General features: G+C 51.2%; 2 protein-coding genes across 2 annotated transcripts in view; one reads left to right on the top strand and one right to left on the bottom strand.

Annotated features, from left to right (window-relative positions):
• The first annotated feature begins 3,732 nt into the window (after positions 1–3,732).
• LOC104866045 (putative tripartite motif-containing protein 75) lies at positions 3,733–5,210 on the top strand. The gene has a single exon (XM_033765555.1). It carries the CDS (start codon positions 3,807–3,809, stop codon positions 5,208–5,210), a length of 1,404 nt encoding a protein of 467 aa, XP_033621446.1. The 5' UTR covers positions 3,733–3,806.
• Positions 5,211–9,885: 4,675 nt separating this feature from the next.
• Positions 9,886–21,933, bottom strand: part of Tmem192 (transmembrane protein 192) — a 12,696-nt gene continuing 648 nt past the window's right edge. The window contains exons 2-7 of the mRNA XM_010629901.3: positions 21,723–21,907; positions 20,501–20,647; positions 19,898–20,162; positions 16,121–16,255; positions 14,117–14,219; positions 9,886–12,186 (exon numbers count right to left, since the gene is read on the bottom strand). Coding sequence (XP_010628203.1) covers positions 12,048–12,186; positions 14,117–14,219; positions 16,121–16,255; positions 19,898–20,162; positions 20,501–20,647; positions 21,723–21,907 — 974 coding nt within the window. The 3' untranslated portion in view covers positions 9,886–12,047. The remainder of the gene's footprint in view (positions 12,187–14,116; positions 14,220–16,120; positions 16,256–19,897; positions 20,163–20,500; positions 20,648–21,722; positions 21,908–21,933) is intronic.

The following is a 21,933-nucleotide window of genomic DNA, read 5'->3' as shown; positions in this document are numbered from 1 at the left end:
CCACTGCTTCACCTGGTTTAGTTTCACTCTTAAAATAGGAAACCTTACCTACTCCTTGACATGAAAACCCCTTAGGAGAAAGTTCTTACTTTGTTTAACCGGCTGAGCATTTCCTTTATCTACAAAACAGGGCTGAAATGAAAGCCTTCAGTGGGTGGGAGGGGTAGCACTGAGTTTGGATCCTGTTCTCAAAGATGCGAACGAACCCCGCTCCACTTTTCTAGTTTGATTTCATGCACTGTGCTACTTACCTTTCAGATTTTTTTATTTCTTGTTTGTTTTGAGACAGGGTCTCCCAGTGTAGCTCAGGCTGGCCTTGAACTCACAATGCAGTCTGGGATGGCCTGGAACTCGCAGTGACCCTCCCGCCCCAGCCTCTCTAGTGCTGGGATTGCAGGCCGTGTGTCACCACGGAGCCCAGCACTGTAAGGGTTATAAATACTTCTCTTTCAGGGCCAGGGATTTAGCTCAGGGGCACCGCGCCTGCCTCACAAGGGCAAGGTCCTGATTCGTTCCTCAGTACCAGAAAAAATAATTTTATTTTTCTCTTTCATATCTGTCACCAGAAGCACCTTGGTGTTACCCCCTCCATTGCACTGAAATTGGCCTCAGTAATTCATCAGCACCTTTTATGTCCTTTCTTTTCCTGTTCTTTCGTGGCCTCGAGGAGGGAACCCAGGCCTCGCGCAGACCCTACTGCGGCTGCTGGGATGGGACAGCGAGGGCTCTCGGTGGTTTCCGCCTTCCCAGAACCGCGGAGGTTTAAACTCACAGCCTCGGAACCAACAGGGACTGCAGGGAGGCCGCAGGCGGAGAGAGGAGGGCCGGCAGGCCCAGGTCCCCCGGGAGGACCGGGGCATACCTTGTGCAGGCTGTAATCCTATTACTCAGCGGGTGGAGGCAGGAGCATCACGGTGAATTCAAGGCCAGCCTAGGCTCCAGCGGTAAAGCCCTGGATTCAATCCCCAATTCTAACAAATAAACTATGTTGGGCCTAATGTAAAGTCAGGGTAGAGCGCATGCCTGCCATGCACGGCCCCGGGATGGATCCCTGCACAGGGTAGGGTGCGGACATGCCGGAGGTTTGGGGAGTTTTATTTAGCTGCTTTTTGTTTCTATTGTGGTACTGGGGATGGAACCCAAAGCTATTCTTTCGTCTTTTACTGTTTTTTACTATGTAGCCCAGGCTGGCCTCAGATTCACAGTGATCTTCCTGTCTCAGCTTCCTGAGCACTGCGATTACAGGCATGTGCCACCAGGCCCACCTTTTGTTAATTTTGAGAGGAGCTCTCCCTCAATTACGCAGGCTGGGCTCCAATTTGCAATCCTCTTGCCTCAGCCTCCCTAGGTGCTGAGATTACAGTTGTGCACCCCCGCACCCAGCTTTAATCATGTATTTTTAATCGAATATTTTTAAAAGATTTAGGAATTGGAGTTTAGCTGCATGATAGTGTAGTTGTCTAGCATAGGTGAGGCTCTGGGTTTTACCCGAAGCCCAATAAACCCAAATCGCACAATAAACAATCCATAGGAAAGCCCAGCAAGGTGGCGCACTTCTACGACTCCAGCACTCTGGGAGGCTGAGGAGGGAGGACTCCATGTTCAGGCCCAATCTAGGCAATTTGGCCAAAACAAAAAATGAAAGAAGGGCTGGGGACGTAGCTCTATGCAAAGGCTCTGGGTTCAATTCACAGTAGCCCCCAAACCTAGCCTACTTGGTTACTAGACAGACTCCAAAAATTCGAAACATTAAACCACGGAACTCGCAACTCTCTGGGTCCACTCCCCATGGCGCATGCGCAGGGCTGCTCTCCCCCAACTTCCGGAGGAAACTCATTTTCGGTGGGCGGAGCCGCCCTCCCCCCACTATAAAAGGGTGTGGGTTGGCGCTGGCGCACTTCAGCCCTCAGGCAGCTGAGGCGCGAGGTTGTCTCGGGATTCCAGTCTAGCCGGCGCGCTACACTGACCCTGACTGGAATAGTTTAGTTTGGCGCGCGCTGCGCTGACCCTGACTGGAATAGTTTGCTGCGCTAAGCCTCACAGGAAAAGTTTGCCTAGAGCTAAAGGTAAGCAGGGGCCGGGTGTGTGGGATCCCGAAGGCCCAGTGCAGCGCTGTGAGAGTGGAGACCGCAGCCTGGTCTGAAGCGCAGTGTGGACTGAGGGTGGAGTGGTAGGGGTTGAAGGCTGACGTAGGCCCCGGTGTTCCGGGTGTGCTAGAGGCGGTCTTAATTTCGCCAGGTCAGACCGAGGCCCAGACAAGTAACGAAGTCCTCAGTTACACAGCATTTTTTTTTTTTTTTTGTACTCGGAATGGAACCCTTGTGCTTGCAAGGCAGGCGGAGGTACCACTGAGCTAAATCCCTGGCAGCATAGTTCCCAGCCATACATACATCTTTTAAGAGAGCAGCAAGCCTGGTATATGGGAAGCTGAGGCAGGAGGATCACTGCATGCCCCAAGCCGGCCTGGGTTTAAAATCTAATTTAACATTTTTTTTTTTCGGTACTGGAGATTGAACCCAAGGCCTTCACTGTAAGCTATATCATCCCTTCCCCACAAACTTTTTTGCAACAGGGTCTCACTATGTAGGCTAGGCTGGCCTTGAATTCAGCCATTCCTCCTGCTTCAGCCTCCCAAGTGCCTGAATGACTGGTGTGCACAACCATTCCATGCTTTTACTTGTTTTGAGACAGGTTCCCCAAACTGGGCTCAAACTCGTCCTCCTGCCTTGGCCTCCTGATGCTAGTATTATAGGCCTAGGCCACCACACCTGGCTGTAGATGTGAATTTTGAGCCTCCAGAAATACTTTTTTTGGGGACAAGGTCAAACCTCAGTGGTAAGAGTGCTTACCTAGCATGTGTGAGGCCCTGGTTTCCATTTTCAGTGCTGCAAACAGATATAAATAGGTAATTTCATTTATGCATGTTTTGACTGACTGCAGGACTGAGTGGGTATCAGAACCAGAGCTTTGAGCAGTCTAGACAAGCTTTTGATCTTTGGGAGGCTAAGGAAGGAGAATTGAAACTTTAGGTCAAGTCACATCAGCATAGTGAAGCCGTGTCTCAGAGTAGAAAAGGGCTGGAGATAAACAGCTCTATGGGAAGGCTCAGGGGTCCCGTCTCTAGTACTGGGGAAGTAGCTGGGGGTGGAGCCACCCCTAGGCTTGATTCCCAGAACCACAGAAACAACACAGCAACAGCATAAACCTGCCCTCTGCCAATAACTATTTTTGTCTTTCCTGAGCTCACTGCAATCCTGCTGCCCCAACCTCCCAAATTCTGGGATTAAGGGCGTGCACCACCACGCCCATCTCTCAGTCTTTCCATGGTCTTTTCAGAAGACAAATTCCTGGTGGATTCCTCATACCTCAGAGCAGGAGTCTGGGTATGAAGTGCTTCGAGTTACAGGGCTCGGGGGCTGGGTGCTCTCTGTCCTCTGGGGCCTGTGCCTGGACCAGCTGGCTGGGGTGACCAGGTGTGCACTGTGGGGACTGTAGGTCCAGGGGGCGAGAAGTGTGGGCTCTGTCTCATGGGTTTGGGGACGAGGCCAGGACTCAGGGAGCTCGATCTGTGTTTGACTGGAGCCTGGGGAGTGTGGGATCTCCTGGAATAAGCAGGTTTTTCCCTTCTTACCCACAGCACCTCTCCACCAGAAGAGAGCTGTTCTGGCTGCACAAATTAAACGTCCCTAGACTTCGCAGACTCCAGGGACCTCAAGGGTCACCACTGCTGTAAGAAGCCCGCTGCAGGGAAGTCACCTGCAACCCCGGGAAGGTCAGCGAGCCCAAGCAGCCTGTCTGGTGGCCTGATGGCAGTGGCAGCCGCCCTGGTACGTCTGCAGGCCGAGTCCAAGTGCTCCGTGTGCCTGGATGACCTGATGGACCCAGTCACCATCGAGTGCGGACACAACTTCTGCCGTGCCTGCATCCGGCAGTCATGGGCCGACCTGCAGGAGAAGTTCCCTTGCCCAGTGTGTCGCTTTCAGTGCGAGGAGGGCTACTTCCGGAGCAACACACAGCTGGGCCGCATGGTGCAGATTGCCCGAAAGCTGCACAACACCCAGAGCAAGAGGAGGAGGTCAGAGAAGACCAACCTGTGTGAGAAGCACAACCAGGAGCTGAGCCTGTTCTGTGAGGAGGACCTAGAGGTGCTGTGTCCCCAGTGCCTGCAGCCCCCTGACCACTTCCGTCACCGCACGAGCCCCCTGGGGGAGGCCGCAGCTCGCCACAGGTCGCGGCTTCACAGCTACGCCAAGCTGCTCCAGAGGCAGGTGGCTGACACCCAGAAGCTGATCAGCGAGCAGAGCAGGGCACCCCTGGAGCTGCGGGAGAAGGTGGAGGCCCAGAGGCGGCAGCTGGCCTCCGAGCTGGAGCTGCTGAGCCAGTTTCTTCAGCGAGAGCAACAGGCGGCCCTGGAGCGGCTGGCCCAGGAGCAGCGGGAGATCCAGCAGCAGCTCAGTAACAACATCAACGCCTTCACCAGCCATGCAGCGTTGCTCAAGAGCCTCCTGAACAAGGCGGTGACGCACAGCGCAATGTCCGAGGTCCAGCTGCTGTCCCAGATCAAGCATTTCTACCGGAATGCTGAAGACGAGATCAGCCCGCCCATCTTCTCCATTAACTTGCGGAGAGAAGCCTATTTCTTCCCTCCGCAGTACTCTGCCCTGCAGAGAATCATCAAGGAATTTAAGGTCGACATCATCCTGGACCCCGAAACGGCCAGCCCCAACCTGTCCATCTCGGCGGACAGGAAATGCGTCAGATTTGCAAAGAAAAAGCGAAGCAGTTCTCGTCTGTCCAGAAGGCCTGGGGCCAACCCCGTTGTCCTGGGCTTCCCGGATTTCTACTCTGGGAGGCACTTCTGGCGGGTGGAGGTGGGGGACACGCCCCAGTGGGCCGTGGGGGTGTGCAGGGCCGCACAGTCCACCAAGGGGCTGCGCCTCGGCCAAGGCTGCTGGGGCGTGCAGCTGCAGGATGAAGGCTACAAAGCCCCAGGGGCCACATCCAAACTGCTGCAGCTGGACGTGCGCGACCGGACCCTGGGTGTCTTCCTGGACTATGAGCTGGGTGAGATCTCCTTCTACGACCTACCCGCGGGCGCACACCTCTGCACCTTCCACGACTCCTTCTCAGAGCCGCTACGGCCCTACTTCTACCTCGGGCCGGAAGCCAAGCCGCTCAGGATTATCAGGGTGCCCTGTCAGGGCGAGTGAGGGCTCCCCTCGGCTGAACTGTTTCTGCAGGTTTTTGTTTCTTGATCTCGGTGTACTTTTTTAAGTGATGATGGGGATGGTACCCCAGGGACTAAAAAAGTCTCTTTTATTGTGACACAAGGGATCAAACTCAGGGAGTGCTGAACTACATCTTTTAAAAAAATTTTTTTTTGCAGTAGTGGGGATGGAACATAGGGCCTTTGCACTGAGCCATATCCCCAGCCCTTTTTTATTTTGAGACAGTATCTAACTAAGTTTGCCCAGGCTTTGCCTGACTGCAGTCCTGCTTCAACCTCCCAAGTTCCTGGGATTAGAGGTGTGTATCATCACTACACCAGCCAGCTTTGTTTTGAATGGAAGTTTTGCAGGCCATGGTGTTGTGCACTCATAGATCCCATTCTTTCAGTTTCACCACTTGGAAGAAGAAAACTTCATTTTGTTGCCATGGCTATCTGGGGTTCCCGTGTACACGGACCTGGTACAGTGCTGGCTTTGAGGGTTACCCTTTACAAGGCTTTGCACACACTACAAAGGTCCACACCCCAAAGAGCTGCCTACCATCAAGCGGGTGCACCTTTTTGTTTTTTCCTTTTTTTTCTGAGATAGGGTGACTCTAAATCACTTAAATTACCCATGCTGGGTTTATCTGTGATCCTGACAGCCTCCCAGAGGGCTGTGATTTTTGTCTTATGGTACCACACCCAGCAGGGTGAGCATTTTTGGCTGGTATTGTGTCAGCTGTGGACAGTTTTTTGTTTGGTAGTTTTTTGTTGTTGTTTTTGAGGCAGGGTCTCCCTTTGTAGTTCAAGCAAGCCCTGAACTCACTGTGTAGCCCAGGATGGCCTTGAACTTGTGTGAAGTTATGGGATCTGCCTGCTTCAGCCTCCTGAGTGCTGAAATCACAGGCGTGTGCCACCATGCCTGACTCTGTGGACAGTTTTTTTCCTGTTACTCTAAGAAGCCACCTGTGGCAGCAGTCCACACGAACTCACCTAGAAACTTGGTTTTACATAGATGGAGATAGCTGTGCCACGGACAAAGCCAGGCCTCCAGCGTGCTAGGCAAGTGCTCTGCCACTGAGCTGCATACCTGCCAAAGGCCTAATCTATACATGAATTGTTAGGAGAAGCTTTTTTCCAGGTTACATTGCAGTTTCATTTTGTTTGTGTTTTATGTGTGGTGCTGTAGTTTTGAACCCAGGGCCTGCCTATCCCATATCAGGCAAGTGCTTACTGAGCTACACCCCCAGGCCAGTGTCTCTAAAAGTTTTCAGGACAGTAAGAAATAGCGCTAATAGAGCATTCTCTTATTTACGTTAATGCGAATAGGTCTAGAGTTCCCTAGTAGTTTGCTAATGTATCACTTTGGGATTTAGTCACCCGAATTAGAAATGCAAAGACTTGGCTGTTACAGTGGAAGTATTTTTTTCTGGATTAAGGTTATACTTTGTTTTTGCCTTTGAGATTAGTCTCACTGTTACCCAGGTTAGGCTCGACCTCCTTGACCACAGGTGTAGCCACCACACCTGGCTGCTGCTTGTTTTGAGTACCTAATACCTTGCATATGGTGTTGAACATGTTTGTCCGCATGGATACAACATGAATATCACTTTTTTTTTTCTTTTTCCTGTTCTGGGAAATGAACCCATGGCCTTCGCAATAAGCTAAATAAAGAAATGATAAATGAGGGAACAGCCGTGTCCAACATGATGTAAATGTCACGTGTGTGCCTGCATGGAGACCACACGGTGCCCCAGTAATAATTTTTGTGTTTTGTGTGGCAATTAAAAAATAAAGAAAAAAAAAAACTTGTTTTCCCTTCTGGTGCTAAGGATTGAACCCAGGGCCTCATTTAGTGCCATGTACTCTGCCGCTGGGCTCCTCCCCGTCCAAACCCTCATTCTTGTGTTTCGAGGCCTGTGGATCTTCAGGCTGTAGTTTACCACCCTCACTCACCTCCGGCGGATTTTCAGTTAATTAAGTTTTCCAGATACGTGGCCATGCTCTGCACGTGGTATTGCTCTTGCTCCTTAATTCGCTGTACTGATGTCTACAACAGATAACTGCGTTTTCTGTAACCACACCCCCCACGCTGGGAGCTGAGCCCAGGGGTGCTTCATTGCTGAGCTATGTCCCCAGCCGTCTCCCCTCTTAATTCTGCCACAAGGTCTTGCTAAGTTGCCCAGGTTGGCCATGAACTTGGCGATTCCCCTGCCTCAGCCTCCCAAGGAATTTGCCCCTGCAGCTGACAGAGATGGATGTTGAAGTACGGTCGGGTGGGATGTAGTGGTGCTGAAGCGCTTTCAGAGCGTGCAGGTCCTGTGTTCAATCTGGTATCAAGGGGGAGTGAGGGCTCCACCAGGAGGGGACCAGGGGAAGACTTCAGCAATGGAGGACCTGCTGGACCAGCCAAATGCAGTAAGACGGGGCTTCGAGGTGGAGGGTCTCCAGGGCGGGGGGGCTGTGGGTGGGGCTTGGAGGTTGGCAATTGGAATCAGAAAAACCACCAAAAGTATTGGCTGAGTTGGACATGGGGGTGCACACCTGTAACTCAGCACTCTGCTGGACAACTTGGAAACTTAGAACTGGTCTCAAAAAAGCTAGACTTGGTGGAACACCCCTGTACTCTCAGAACTTGGGAGGCTGAGGCAGGAGGATCAGAGTTCAAGGCCAGCCTGGAATGCACAGGGAGACTCTCAAAATACAAAAAAAGAAAATGATGCCTGTACCTGTAACCCCAAGATCAAGGGAGGCTGGTGCAGGAAGATTCTAGTTCAAGGACAGCCTGGGCAATTGAGTGTGTCTTATCTCAAAACAAAAATGGTGGGGGATGTAGCTCCGCACTCCGGCTTCACTCCCCAGGCTCAAACCACTTGCAGTGGCCCTGTGGGTCGAGAAGTGCAGGCATGGCAGTGCCGAGCAGGGTCGAGGATGAGCTGCTGGAGTTGGCACCGAGGCCTACCTAGGGAACAGAAGGGGAGCCAAGGAGAACACAGCTTCGGAGGACGAAGCCAGGAAATGCGCGTCCTGGAGACAATGCCATTCCAAGGGTGAGGCTGTGGCAGTTCCTCACCATGGCAGTGTCAGCACAGATGGCCTCCGCTGGCAACACCAGCACTAGAGAGGCTGAGGCAGGAAGAGCCAAATTGAGCTCAGCCTCCTGGACAATTTAAATTTAGCAAGACCCTGTCTCAAAAGTAAAAAAATGGGGCTGGGGATTTAGCTCAGTGGTACCACCTCCTGCCTCATAAGTGCAAGGTCCTGAGTCTGATTCCTGGTACCAAAAGAAAAGTAAAACGTAAAAAGGGCTGGGGACATAGCTCAGTTCGAAGATTCTGGTTCAATCCTGAGAACCTAAAAAACGAAAGACTTCCTGGTGGCCCCATGATGAATGTAACACTGATTTCTGCAAACATGTACTAATAAAAATGTTTAGAAATGAAAAAGCTACTAGGCGACAGCTTTGTATCCAAGATTGATAGCAGCAGCTCATTGGACTTGGGAGGCTGAGGCAGGAGGACTGCTGCCACTTTGAGGCCAGCCTTGGACTACATAATAAGGTCTTGTCTCAAAAAAACAAAACAGGCCAGGGATTTAGCTCACTGGTGCGGTGTGCCTCAAAAGCCACACGGCTGGAGTTCAAAAAATACCTAGCTTGAGAGATCACTAAACTATCTGTAATGATAATAAAAGCGCTGAGGATTTAACTTAGCGTGACTCTCACGACCAGATAAAGTTGGCCTTTTATGTAGCAAGGCTGTGGATGGGGGACATTTAATTGACTCTTGCTGCCAGATTGCTGGAGTGGTCAGAGCAGGCATGTTTCCCGAAGTCCTACGGGGCAGTATTCCCGTGCTGCCCTCTCCTGCACTGCTACAAGGTGGCCCCAGGGAAGGAGCGGCACTTTCATCTCACTGACCCTTCCGTTTCCAGCCCTCAGGAGTCCAGGACATCTCAGCGCAGTTCGAGGGTGAACAGGGTTCACAGGGTCCCTTCCAGCTGGCACGACTGCAGGTGCTGCTTCCGCCCACACTGCACCCCACACGGGACAAACCCATTGTACAAAAACTTTTTTTTTTTTGGTACCAGGGATTGAACTGGGGACCTTGTGCTTGTGAGGCAGGCGGTGAAATGACTGAGCTAAATCAGCCCAGTCCCCTAAAAGCTTTAATTTTGCAGTGCTGGGGATTAAACCCAGGGCCTTTGCACTGAGCTACGTCCCCATCCCTTTTTATTTTGAGATGGTCACTGTTATGGCTTGTGTTTCTTTGGTTTTTATTTTTTAATGTACCCAGATGCCCCCCCCAGCCTTATTTGAATGAGGTGGGGCAGGATCTAGAGTGTGAGGCTGAAATTGACCTAGGGTGCAACACTAGGCTCAAGGGCGCTAGGATGAAGGGTTGAGTGCTTCCCACCGGAGTAGCCTATATAAGATATAAGGGCGGAAAGACCCTATTAAGGACGCTTGTTGCTTTTCTGCCCTGAACTGTCTCTCCTTTGCCATGTGCCACCCTAAGCACTGAAACCTTTACAAACTGTGAGCTAAATAGACCTTTCACCCTTTAACTTCAGGGGTTGGCTATTTTGTCTCAGCAACGTGAGAAAAGTAACTGAGGCAGTCACTAAATTGCCCATTCTGAGCTCAAATTTGAGATCTTTCTGCCTCAGCCTCCCAGAGTGCTGGGGTTACACGCGTGGTGCTACCATACCTGGGAACTGACCCAGATTTCAGCAGTGCTGAGGCTGAGAAGCCTTGGAGGAAGTTAAGGAAAAATTAAAAGGGAGAAAAACAACTTGATTCAAGTATGACTTGGGCTTAAATTCCAGAAGGAAAAGGGCCCGCCTGTGGTTGCTGTCGCACAACACTGCACCTCAGGCAGCCCTGGGACCACCTGTGGGGACTTTCTCACCAGTGGTGAGGGACACATTTCATCAGGGTGCTTGGTCCCCTCGGGAGCAGAGGGAGAACATCCCGGGGCCAGTGAGCAGAGGACCCGAGGACACATGGCACAAAGGATCTCTAAAGCCCAAGGGTCTGGAAAGGTGGTCACCTGCCTCAGTGTGCAGCAGCCTGCCTAGCAGGGAAGAAGACCAGGGACCTGGGACAGAATGCCCAAGAGGGAGCTGCATCTGGGCAGCAGGTGTTCCCCTCCGGAAGTGAGTGGGTGTGATCAAATGAATATGTCCCAACCCGTGGTGCAACCTCTCCTCCCAGCACGGGGAGGCTGAGACAAGAGGGTCATAGGGTTGAGACTCACCTGGACTACACAGCAAGACCCAATTTCAAATAATCAAGCAACAAAAAATCCCTTGCCATCAGAGGTGTGGCATACACTTGTAATCCCAGCACTGGGAGGCTGAGGCGGGAGGACAGCAAATTTAATTCAGCTTGGGCAACTTAGCAAGACCTTCTCAAACTGAAGGGCTGGGGATGTGCGTCAGTCCTACCCGCTGGCTCAATCCCAGGACCTCAGTCAGAACGTGCCAAGGCGGTCTTGCACGGCTTCTCCAGCCAAGTCCCGCGTCACCAGCTGGGGACCCAGCTCGCAGTCCAAGATGCCCCTCCCCTCACAGCTCCCTCGGTGGGGACTGGGCCTGGGCGGCGGAAGTGACCAGGACAGCAGCACACCTGGAACGCGAGGAGTGATGCCGCTCGTACCACTTCGCTCTGCTCTCAGGACACAGGCGTGCTTGTCTGTGCATAAATTTATTCTCATTACCACTAGGTATAAACTAAGACTAGAAATGAATCGTTCTCTTTAGAGTTTAAACCACAGGCTTTTCCATTCCTGGAAGTGAACTTCTTGATTCAATGAACTGATCCAATACAGAAACAAATGGCAACTTCCTCAAGAAGAGGGCAAAGAGAAGCGGACATTTCTGAATTCTCCAGCTTTCGCAATGGAAGATGCAGCAGCCTGTCTGGGTCAGGTCACCAGGTAACTGTATCACCTGATTTCTGAAGAAAACACTAGAATCTGCATACTGTATCATGGAGTGAGACCCTGGTCAGCCAGACTGCTGTTTGCTTTTGGAGGCACGGTTTTCCTATATCCAGGCTGGTCTGGAACTCACTATGTAGCCCAGGCTGGCCTCAAACTCATGACCCTCCCACATCAGCCGGGCTCCTTGTCCTACCCAGTGAGGAAATTCTGTGACAGCTGTGTGGGGGGCGTGCAGCTCCTGGGGGAGGGGGTTCCATGCCCAGCACCACAGGAGGGAAACACAGGCGCACGACTCGCTGTCCCTCAGTCCCCAGAAGCACAGGACACACGGAAAGGGAAGATACAGAAGACACCACAGCAATGACTTCTCTCCTTATCTCAACAGTAGGGCTTACTTCTTTAGGCACCGTGGCAGCTCCAGGGCAGAGCCTGGTACTCGTGAGGCCCTGGGTTCCATCCCCAAAAGGCCATTTACAACTGCCTGTCAGGACTGACTTCCCCTGCAGTCCACTGTCACAGGGCTGTTTCCTGTCACTGTTTACGTGGAACTGAGGGTCACACCCAACGCCTCCGGAGTGCCAAGTGCACTCTCCGCTAAGTGACACGCTCACTGCTGCAGGGATCTAGCAGCACGCAGAAAGAGTGGAACCACGGCACTTTTAAACAGCCGGATCCTAAGAAAAACCCAGGGGGAGTGTTAAATGATTCCAGAATAAACGCGACAGTCTTTCCCCTGGGGTTCCCAGGACCCCTCCCACGTGCCTCTCAGAGGATCCCGGCCGCAGGTGATGCAGATTCAGGGTCCCATGAGGACTGAGCAGCGGGTCTGCCGGAGGCCCTGGGAACCACCTGTGGGCACTCTCGCCAGTCCCTGGCCTGGGCACCGCAGCCTCTCAGGTTCCGCTTGGCTGGGAGCCCAGGTCTGTGGCTGTGAGCGCCAACAACTGCTGGCTCAGCAGCGCGTTGTGCCGCTTCAGGTACGTTATGATGTCTGCTTGCTTTTCCACCACTTCTTCCAGGCTGGAAATGGTCCTGCAAAAGTCAGGGACAAGTGGGTCGCCGAGCTCACCAGCCCAGCATCTCAGCACAGGGGTCCCCTGCCACGGCCAGGGCAGATGCGCATGTAATACCCGGCGATCACCCGAGTGTTAAATGCAGCAGTCGGCCCTGGAAACCGAAGGCTACACAGGGAGTTCCCAGCCGGCTTGAACTACACAGCGAGATCCTGTCTCCAAAAGCCAAAAATACAAAAAGAAGCAAATCAGTACAGGTTACAAATGTTAAGCTATCTGCTACTCACAAGCTGCGTGACTTCAAAAGTTACCTAAACTTTCTGTTCTTAGATTTTTTTTTTTTTGTTTTGGTACCAGGAATTGAACTGAGGACCTTGCACTGGCAAGGCAGGCAGCTGAACTATTGTGCTAAATCCCCAGCACCGTTTTTAGGTTTTTGAGACAGGGTCTTCCTCTAATTCGGGGTGGCCCTGAACTCCCTACGGAGCCCAGGCTGGAATCCAACTGCAGCAATCTTCCTGCCTCAGTCTCCTGAGTGCTGGGATTATAGGTGTGCACCACCACACCCAGCTTGTTTTTAGATGTAAGTACTTAGCATTTAGTACAGTGAAGCACCTGAGAGCTCCTCATTTCCGTTTTTTTTGCTGAGTTAAATTCACTGAAAATACACTGCGGGAGGAGACAGGGAGGCCGCCACAGAGCAGGGAAAAGGCTGGTGGGGCGGGGGCTGTGAGTAGCAGCAGTGAGTCTGCAATGTGTCTGGAGGTGGAGCCCACAGGACTCGTGCCATCCTCAGAGAGGGTGAGCAAAAGGACAGGAGTCGGGGACACCATGGACCTGGGCGGGGTGCTGGGCCTATTATGCTTGAGATACTCCTTTGTTTAATCTTCTTCTTATTTTAGATCTTCAAGTGAAGGTGCTAATCTGGACACCAGAGGAAACTGGCAGCTGGAGGCGTGATCGTGGGCCCATCAGGGTCTGCGTGACCCTTTGTTTCCGTCCGACCCTCAGTTCTTACACTCCAGCTTGGCAGAGTCTGGGATCCCCGAGTACAGGGCTCAGGGGACCAGCCGTGCTGCACAAGGCTAGCTGGGGCTTCCATGGCCTGGGCAACAGTCTCAAACTTTGTTTCTTCTGTGCTTAGCTCCCTACCTAAATAGTGGGATTCAGCCAGGCATGATGGCGCACGCCTGTAATCCCAGCACTCGAGAGGCTGAGGCAGGAGGATCGCTGCCAAGTTGAGACCAGCCTGGGCTACCTAGTGAGTTCCAGGTCAGTCTCAACTACACAGAGAGACCTTGTCTCAAAACACCAAAAAAAAAAAAAAAAAAAAAAAAAAAGGGGGGTAAAAAAAAAAAAAAAAAATGGCGGGGGGTTCTCCTGTTCCCTGACGTGTTTCGACATCATCTCCAGATCTGCTCTCCCACTTTCCCAGCCCTGTGTGCACTCGCTCGTGTCCTCCTTGCACCTCTCCACCCAGTAAGTGAAGCAACTCAAGGCTGTGGGTTTACGGGCATGCACCACTGGGTGTGACTGTCTGGATGGTGTTTGACAGATCGGGGATGTATTCTAGCCATCACAGTCACTGGGGAGAGTGCGTAGAAACCAGGCCTGACTCGCCAGTCCCGGGAGTGCAGGCGGACAAGAGCCACAGGGAACCAGGAGGCTGTGGTATGAGATCAGCCACAGAAACGGTGTCCATTTTGGAGGAGTAAGCAGCGGCATGAAAACTCGGAGAGGCGGAGGTTAATCTCTCTTCTGCATCAAGTATACCTATGCCAGGTGAGACGCATCTCACAACTGGACAGAACTAAAGCAATCTAACATGATTATCAAGGCGACACTCCGAGTCATAAACTCTAAGCGTTAGGGTGGTTTCCAGATTTCCACTGGGAAAAAACCCTTTTGATTCCATCTCACTTATCTTTCATTCGTTACCCACATCTTACCTGAAGCCAGTCTCCGAAGTAATACCGCTGGGGTGAGTACAGACTTTTTCTTCTTCAAGAACATCAGGCTGTGGTTTGGCTCTATTAAATTTTCTAATTTTCACTAAAATAGTAAAAGCAATTATCAGTCCTCAGATTACTTAATCTTTAAAAAGTTCCCATTTTCATTCATTCAAATGACATTAACTGGCTGTTCTTTTCAAACAAGTTCACACGCGAAAGAGTGCTTCATAAGGCAAAGAAACAGGCCTGTACTGACTTACACAGACCTTTCCAGGCCTGCCACACTGGTGCTCCACATGGGCCCCGCTGACTCGAGGGGCTCTTCTACTCCAGGTTACACAATGGTCAGGCGAAGCCCGCCACAGCCAGGGACCTATTCCAGGATCGGGGCTTCAAAGCCCCGCTTCTCGGCACTATTTTACTTTTCATTTTTTTTTTTTTAGAAAGTCTCACTGTGTAGCCCAGGCTGGTCTCCAACTCACAGTGATCCTCCTGCCTCTGCCTCCCTGGTGCTGGGATTATAAGTGTCTGCTATCACACCCAGCTTTGGACACTATTTCATAAAGATCATCATCTCCGGATGTGCCTTCTCTGGATATTTCACGGACTTGGAATCATGCATAGAAGTCATTTTTTTGTTTGCTTCTTTTGTTTTTTTGGGTAGTACTGGGGATTGAACTCGGGGCCTTTGCTCTGAGCTACATCCCCAGTCCTTTTTTTCATTTTTCATTCTGAAATTTCACTCGGCAATTCTAAATTGTGGAGGCTGAGCCGTGATGTGCTGAACGAGGTGGCTGGAGGGCGCGCTCTGAACGCTCCCACTAGAGCTGTGGGCGCAGGAGAGGCGAACACACGCACAGAGCAGGCCCGTGGGGCTGGAGACGCCCTCAGTGCTCAGCTCAGAGGTCCTGGCTTCTGTCCCAGTACCACTACGATAAACAGCAACAAGCTCACTCAACCCTCCGGCCAGATTGGAACGCTGACCCTGTTCTATCAAGGGACAAACACAGCAGTCACAGAATGGACCATCTGCAAATGACAAGGAAGCCATTAGGTGAGGGCGCAGGACCCGGGAGGAGGAGGGGCCAACAAGCGTGGGAAGAAGGTGCGCGCCGAGCCCGTAGGCGACCCCTGCCCTCAGGGCAGATGAAAACTGGGTGGGACGGATGCCAAGCCCCCTGACGAGCTCGCTGGTGACCCGCGTCCTTAAGGACAGACCCATCGGCTCCTAGACGGCTAACGGGCGGCTGCAGCTGCTCTGAGAGTGTGGTGCGAACGTCACCCAGCCCCGCTGACCTGACAGCAAAGAATGCCGTCCGTCGCGATTGTGAAGGGCTTTGTCAGTCACGGTTAAACACATGTGCGTCACAGCCACACACACAGCCAGCGAGAGGAAGCACGAGCGAAGGCCAGATGACTTCTCTCGAAGCCACAGGAATGGCCACAAGTCACCCACTGTCCTGGGCACATGTGCCCGTTACTACTGAGTGGGTGAGAAACCTGGATTTCTTCTCAAACACCTTCCCTCCTAGTTCCCTCCCGTACACTTCCCCAGTCACAGCCCCAAGCCCGGCATCAGGGATTCCTAGATCCTCACCCTCCGGCCAGCCCGGGACCACAGTTTTGTGTCTAGTTTCATTGCTTAGTGACTCGAGTGTGTGCGCACGCATACAGGGTCTCAGGAGGAGTCCAGGCCAGACGTGAACTCACCAGCTTGGCCTCCAACTCAGATCTTCCTGCCTCAGCCTTCCAAGGGCTGGGACTATGGGCCTGTGCCACCATACTTGCCTATTTTGTTTTTAGTTTTAAATATCAGACTTATATAACGGTTGCATCGGGGGAAGCAAAAGTTTGTAAGGTTTGGGCTGTTTAATAAAAAGGCTTCCCTCTACTCAATTTCTTGATGGCACCAAGCCAGACGGTGACCGGGCTTCCTGTGGCTGAGCCAAGGAAGTGTGCGCCTCAGCTGTGGACGGGGGAAAACTGCCCACCGCTCCTCACCTGTGTACAGCAGCAGCCAGGTCAGCGAGCAGAGCAGCTCCAGGGCCAGCACGGCCAGGAGGAGGTCGAGGTACAGCCTGCCGGGCCCGGGGAAGGAGTGCTGCGCGCACAGCACCAGCAGCAGCGCTGCGTTGCCTGCAGGGACAAAGCAGCTGTGTTGGTCTCTGCGCGGTCTGTGTGAGCTTTGGTTCTGGCCAAGGGCCCTCAGTGCCGGGGACTCGCAGTGTGGCGGAGACAGGAGTATCTCCAGCCAGGACTGGTTCTGCACAGAGAGGCACAAGCCACAGGGTCCCTGAGCAACACGGCTGTCTGTTATTGACAGCAAGGCCTTTCCACCACATGAGTTTACACAAATCAGTGTTTCAGAGTGCGGCCTAAGATCCAGCCAGAAGGCCCAGGAGATTGGAGTACAAGCCTCCTGCCCCACCACCAAAGGGCCAGAGACCACAATTTTAATTCTTTGAGTCAGGGTCTCACCAGGTAGCCTGGACTGGCCTCTAACTCCATGCAACCCTCCTGCTTCAGCTTCCCAAGTGCTAGGACTACAGGTGTGCAACACTACACCCAGCTGGCCTTATACAAGTGCAACAGTAACTCCCTGCTGGGTTGTGGCTATCTGTAATCCTAGCACTCTGAGGCAAGAGGATCGTAAATTCAAGGACAGCTTAGGTAATTTAGTGACTTTGAAAAATACTGTTTCAAAAATAATTTTAGAAAGGGCTGGTGGTGCCAGGGATTTAGCTCAGTGGTGTTGCTGTCTGCCTTGCAAGCACAAGGCCCTGAGTTTGATCCCTGGTACCAAAAACAGAAAAGGGTGGGGGCTGGTGGTGTAGCTCAGTGTGGCCTTGAACTTATTATGTAGCCTAAACTGGCTTCAAACTTTCAGAGACCCTCTTGCCTCAGCCTCCTGAGTGCTGGGATGACAAGCGTACACCAACCCGCATCTTATCTCGGAATTACCCGAAACTTATCTAACATATCATTTATCTAAATCTGATCCAGGGGAAACAATGTTTATTTTTCTTCTCTGTCACTTTTTTTTTTGGGGGGGGATACTAGGGATTGACCCTAAGACCTTCGAACTGAGCTATGTAACCACCCCTTTTTATTTTGTGAGACAGGGGCTCAGTAAGTTGCTAAACTGTCCAGGCTGGGCTCCACCTTTCCATCCTCCTGCCCCAGCCTCCCAGCATGTGGAGAGCACAGGCTGCACCACCATGCCTACGCATGGCTGTGGTCCCAGCACTCATTATGTAGCCCAGGCTGGCCCCAACTAAGAGATCCTCCTGCCTCAGCCTCCCAGTGCTGGGATCACAGGCATGCATGACCACACCCAGTAGACCTCTTTATAAAAAAAACTTGTTTTTGAAATTTTGAGACAGAGTCTTACTAAATCACTAGATTGCCTAGGCTGGGCTGGAACTTGTAAACCTCCTGCCTCAGCCTTCTAGAATGCTAGTATCACAGGCATGTGCCATCATGCCCTTTTTTGGGTTACTAGTAAGAAAAAAAAAAAATTAAAGATATTAACCAGTTTAAATACATGACCTAATTCTTTTGTTTGAGTGCTTCCATGAACAACATCAAAGTGACACCATCTGTGATTAAAGTAAAGGTCCAACTGTTAAAAAGATCATAGCTGGGCATGTTGGCGAACGCCTGTAATCCCAGTACTCGGGAGGCTGAGGCAGGAGGACCACTGTGAGTTCGAGACCAGCCTGGGCTACACAGTGATTTTCAGAGCAGTCTGAACTACACAGTGAGACCCTGTCTCGAAAAACCAAAAAAAAAAAAAAAAAAAAAAAAAAAAAAACAAAAAAAAAAAAAAAAAAACAAAAAAAAAAAAAAAAAAACAAAAAAAAAAAAAAAAAAACAAAAAAAAAAAAAAAAAAACAAAAAAAAAAAAAAAAAAACAAAAAAAAAAAAAAAAAAACAAAAAAAAAAAAAAAAAAACAAAAAAAAAAAAAAAAAAACAAAAAAAAAAAAAAAAAAACAAAAAAAAAAAAAAAAAAACAAAAAAAAAAAAAAAAAAACAAAAAAAAAAAAAAAAAAACAAAAAAAAAAAAAAAAAAAAAAAAAAACAAAAAAAAGCAGATCATGATTAAAGGTCATATGGTCAACAAGAATTTGAAAATGTAGATTTCAGAAAGACAAAGCTCAGATAAAGCCAGGTGTGGAGCGTATACCTGACATCCCAGCAGAGGCTGAAGCTGGAGGATCATTCAAATGCAAGGCTGGCCTGAACTACACAGTGAGGCCATCTCACAAACTCAAAGCAAAATCCCAACCAAATGAGAAAAGGTCTCTATGAGCCTTAAAAACACTTCCCAGACAGGCATGGCAGTGCATGTCCCTATAATCAGCTTTTTGGGAACCTGAGGCAGGAGAATTTCATGTTCAAAGCCAGTCTTAGCAAGATCCTGTCTCAAAATAAAAATAAAAAGACTAACTCAGTGCTCTGTAAGTTCATTCTCTGGGACCACAAAAACCCAAACCAAAAATGATTTCTGGCACATCAAGTAAGAAACTGAATGTTACTTTGGTCTCGCTCAGATCAAGCAGAATCTGTCAGAGCGGTTTGTTTTTATCTTGTCTTAGGGCGACATCTTCTGGCCAGAGTGGAGCACGACACATCGGTGCCTACGCTGGTAAAAAATAAACAAGCTGAAAAATAAAAAACCAACCCCCCAAAACCAGAACACCCCACCACCACCACCAATAAGGCCTAAAGCCTAAGCGACATTCCCTGCTCCTTTTTAAATTCTGAGACACAGCCTCACTAAGCTGTCCAAGTTGGGCTGGAACTTGCAATCCTCCTGCCTCAGCCTCTCAGAGTGCTGGGATCACAGGCGTGCATCACAACACCCAGCTAAAAATGTCAAACAGCGATAGCACTTCAGTTTCCTTAAGATGAACAAGCCTGTTACCCACAAAAGCGAGGGGGCTGGGGTGCAGGTCAGTGGTAGAGCACGTACTTAGCAAAAAAAGCAAGACATAAGGTGGGGAGGCCTCCACTTCACACAGGGACACACACACAGGTGCCATGCTCATAAAAAACAGAGATTCCAAGCTGGGCGTGGTGGCTCACACCTGTAATCCTAGCACTCAGGGGGCTGAGGCAGGAGGATCGCTGTGAGTTGAGACCAGCCTGGACTACATAGTGAGTTCTAGGTCAGTCTCAACTACATAGTGAGACCCTGTCTCAAAAAACAAACAAACAAACAAACAAACCAACCTCAGAAAACAGAAATTTCAAGTGAAAAGGAAGGCCCATGATTTGTGAGCCTCTGTATATTACATATTACAAGAAAAGCTTCAAGACAGTGAAGTAATCCAAATTCTAGTAGCCACAAATACACACCACTGTACAATGAGGGCATCAAAAAACCAAAGAAATAAAAGAGGGCATATGTTTTGATCATAAAATCAAATTTTGGGGGCTTGGTGGGGCACAACATAATCCCAGCACTTGGGAGGCCGAGGCAGGGAAGCAATATGAGGTCAACACCAGCCAGAAGTACATAACAAGACCTTGTCTCAAGAAACCAAACCAAAACAACAAAACACATCCACTTTCAGCTAGGCGTGGTGGCACACACTCGTCACCCTAGCACTTGGGAAGCTGAGGCAGGAGAATCTGTAGTTCAAGGCTAGTCTGAATTACAGAAGCTACACGAGGGCCATCTGGACTATACCATGGGGCCCTGCTCCAAGAAACCCTGAAACATTTCACGGAGCCTCCGCTGCCACCCAGAGGGCAGGCGGCTCCCCACTCACCAGCTGAGTGTGTCAGCAGGGCCAGCGTGGTCAGCGGCCGCGTGGCGCGGTAGATGCGGCCATAGCCACGGCCCCGCACCCTGCCGTGGTGGTACTGGAGGTAGCGCTCGAGCAGCACGTGCAGGACCCACAGGGCGACCTTGCCCAGGACGACAACGCTCTGCACCTTCAGCGGGCTGATGTAGTTCCCCGGGCACCTGTCCTCATTCGGGTCGGGGTAGGAGCAGAGCACGCCCGTGAGAAACGCCAAGACCACGAATACCACCTGGGAGACAGGGAGCAGCAGGCTCAGCACCGCACCGACTGAGAAACAACCACCAAACCTAAGGAAAGTGTCCCTTTCTTCGAGACAGGGTCTATGCCGTTCCAGCTGGCCTTGAACTCCCCGTGTAGCCCAGGCTGGCCTTGAACTCAGGCATCTGTAATCCCAGCACTTGAGAGACTGAGGCAGGAGGACGGAAGTTTGAGATCAGCCTAGGCAACTTACTGCGGCCCTTCTCCACAAAAACCAGAAACGGCTGGGGGCGTAGCTCCTATTAGTCACCCACGCTCCCTCCACCAGTGCGCACACAAACCCTGTGGGGCCCAACCGCCGGCACTCACGTGTACGAGCAGGAGAAGACTGGCTGTGACCAGCGTGGGCAGGGGCTGGAACCTGGGCGTGAAGCGGGCCTGCAGCGAGTACTGTGGGAGCAGGGGGGCCTCCAGGAGCGGGTCATCTTCAACGCTCTGGACCAGGTCCAAGGAACCCTGAGGAGCAAAACACCCAAGTTCGCTGGGTGCGGAATCAACTCCTCCTTTCACTCTCGGGTGTCGGCTCCTCAGCCCCAGTGCCCAGTGACTAAGACAGAAGAGAAGTGTACACTAGCAGCAGCCCTGGCATCACAGGCGGGCACCACCACTCCCAGCTTGCTCTTCTATACTACAGCTGCGCCATTTCTGAGTCAATCTCATATGACTCCTGACAGGCCCTATTTTCTTTTTCCAAGCCAGGCCTTTTTTCCCCCTAGTGCTAGGGATGGTGATGAGAGCCTCACGCGTGCTACCAGGTTCTCTACCACTGGGGCCACTCAGCAGTTCCCATGCCCAGTCACTAACCCTGTTACTACAGCCTTCTGGCCACAGCCTCTTCCCTCTCGCGTGACAGCGAGTGTCTTCCCCTTCTCTGGCTAAGGGCAGGCACGGAGCAACCCTGCCTACGAGCGGATGGAGGCGGAGTGGGCTGGAGACAGATACCCGCAGAACAAATCAGTCCTTGTCCCCGTGAACCAGCTGAGTCCACTTTAGACAAAGGACTCAACGCCTGGTGTGTGACTCCAAGCTCTCCTGAGCGTCGGACCCAGGACAGGTCCAGCGTTTCTAGCTTTGTCCCAAATGCTAGAAATCCTATCTCTCCCCAAGCAGGAGACTCACTCGGATCTACAGTAACAGCTCTGTCACTGTAGGGGACACATTAGTCCCTAACAGTCTGGCCCAGGACAGTTGTAGGATTGTAGTCCTCAAACGAAAAGCAGGTTCGAGAACTCCAGGGGCGACTTCAGAACAACCATGAAACACTTCGTGTGCTTTTCTAAATCTCATTTTCCTCTTAGGTATTTATTTTTTCCATAAATCGTCAGCTCCTGAATCACACCCTTAAAAATTCAGAAACAACAGATTTTGTTCAGTATATCAGGTTTGGAAATTTTAAAGCCTTTTCTTTAGAAATTGTTACTTTGTTAGGTTTAACCGTGATCACTGTACAAGAACCGGAACGATTTAAGTGCGGTCAGCTGGCTTTTTCAGGATCATATTTGTTCATTTATTAACCCAAAACAGAGCTTACGGCAACTGTCAACTTCGCATTTCTAGGGGCCAGAAATGTTATGCCGAGCCAATGGGTAGCCCAGTTAATTCTGGACACAAACACTTGTTTCCCCCGGAGCTGCCTTAGATCTCGCAATCCTGTCACCGTTCTCGCCGCACGCGCGGGGCCCCGGTCGTCGTCCCGAGTTAGGATCACGTGAGCCCCTGTCGCCCGCCGCCCAGAACGCGGC

This window comes from Fukomys damarensis, unplaced genomic scaffold (genome assembly GCF_012274545.1).
Source record: "Fukomys damarensis isolate Sample0158 unplaced genomic scaffold, DMR_v1.0_HiC HiC_scaffold_18, whole genome shotgun sequence".
NCBI classification, from domain to species: domain Eukaryota; kingdom Metazoa; phylum Chordata; class Mammalia; order Rodentia; family Bathyergidae; genus Fukomys; species Fukomys damarensis.
This window is presented reverse-complemented; position numbering and strand designations above follow the sequence as displayed.

Excerpts from the sequence above, each read along its gene's own strand:
- LOC104866045 (XM_033765555.1), top strand. The coding sequence starts at position 3,807 with ATGGCAGTGGCAGCCGCCCTGGTACGTCTGCAGGCCGAGTCCAAGTGC.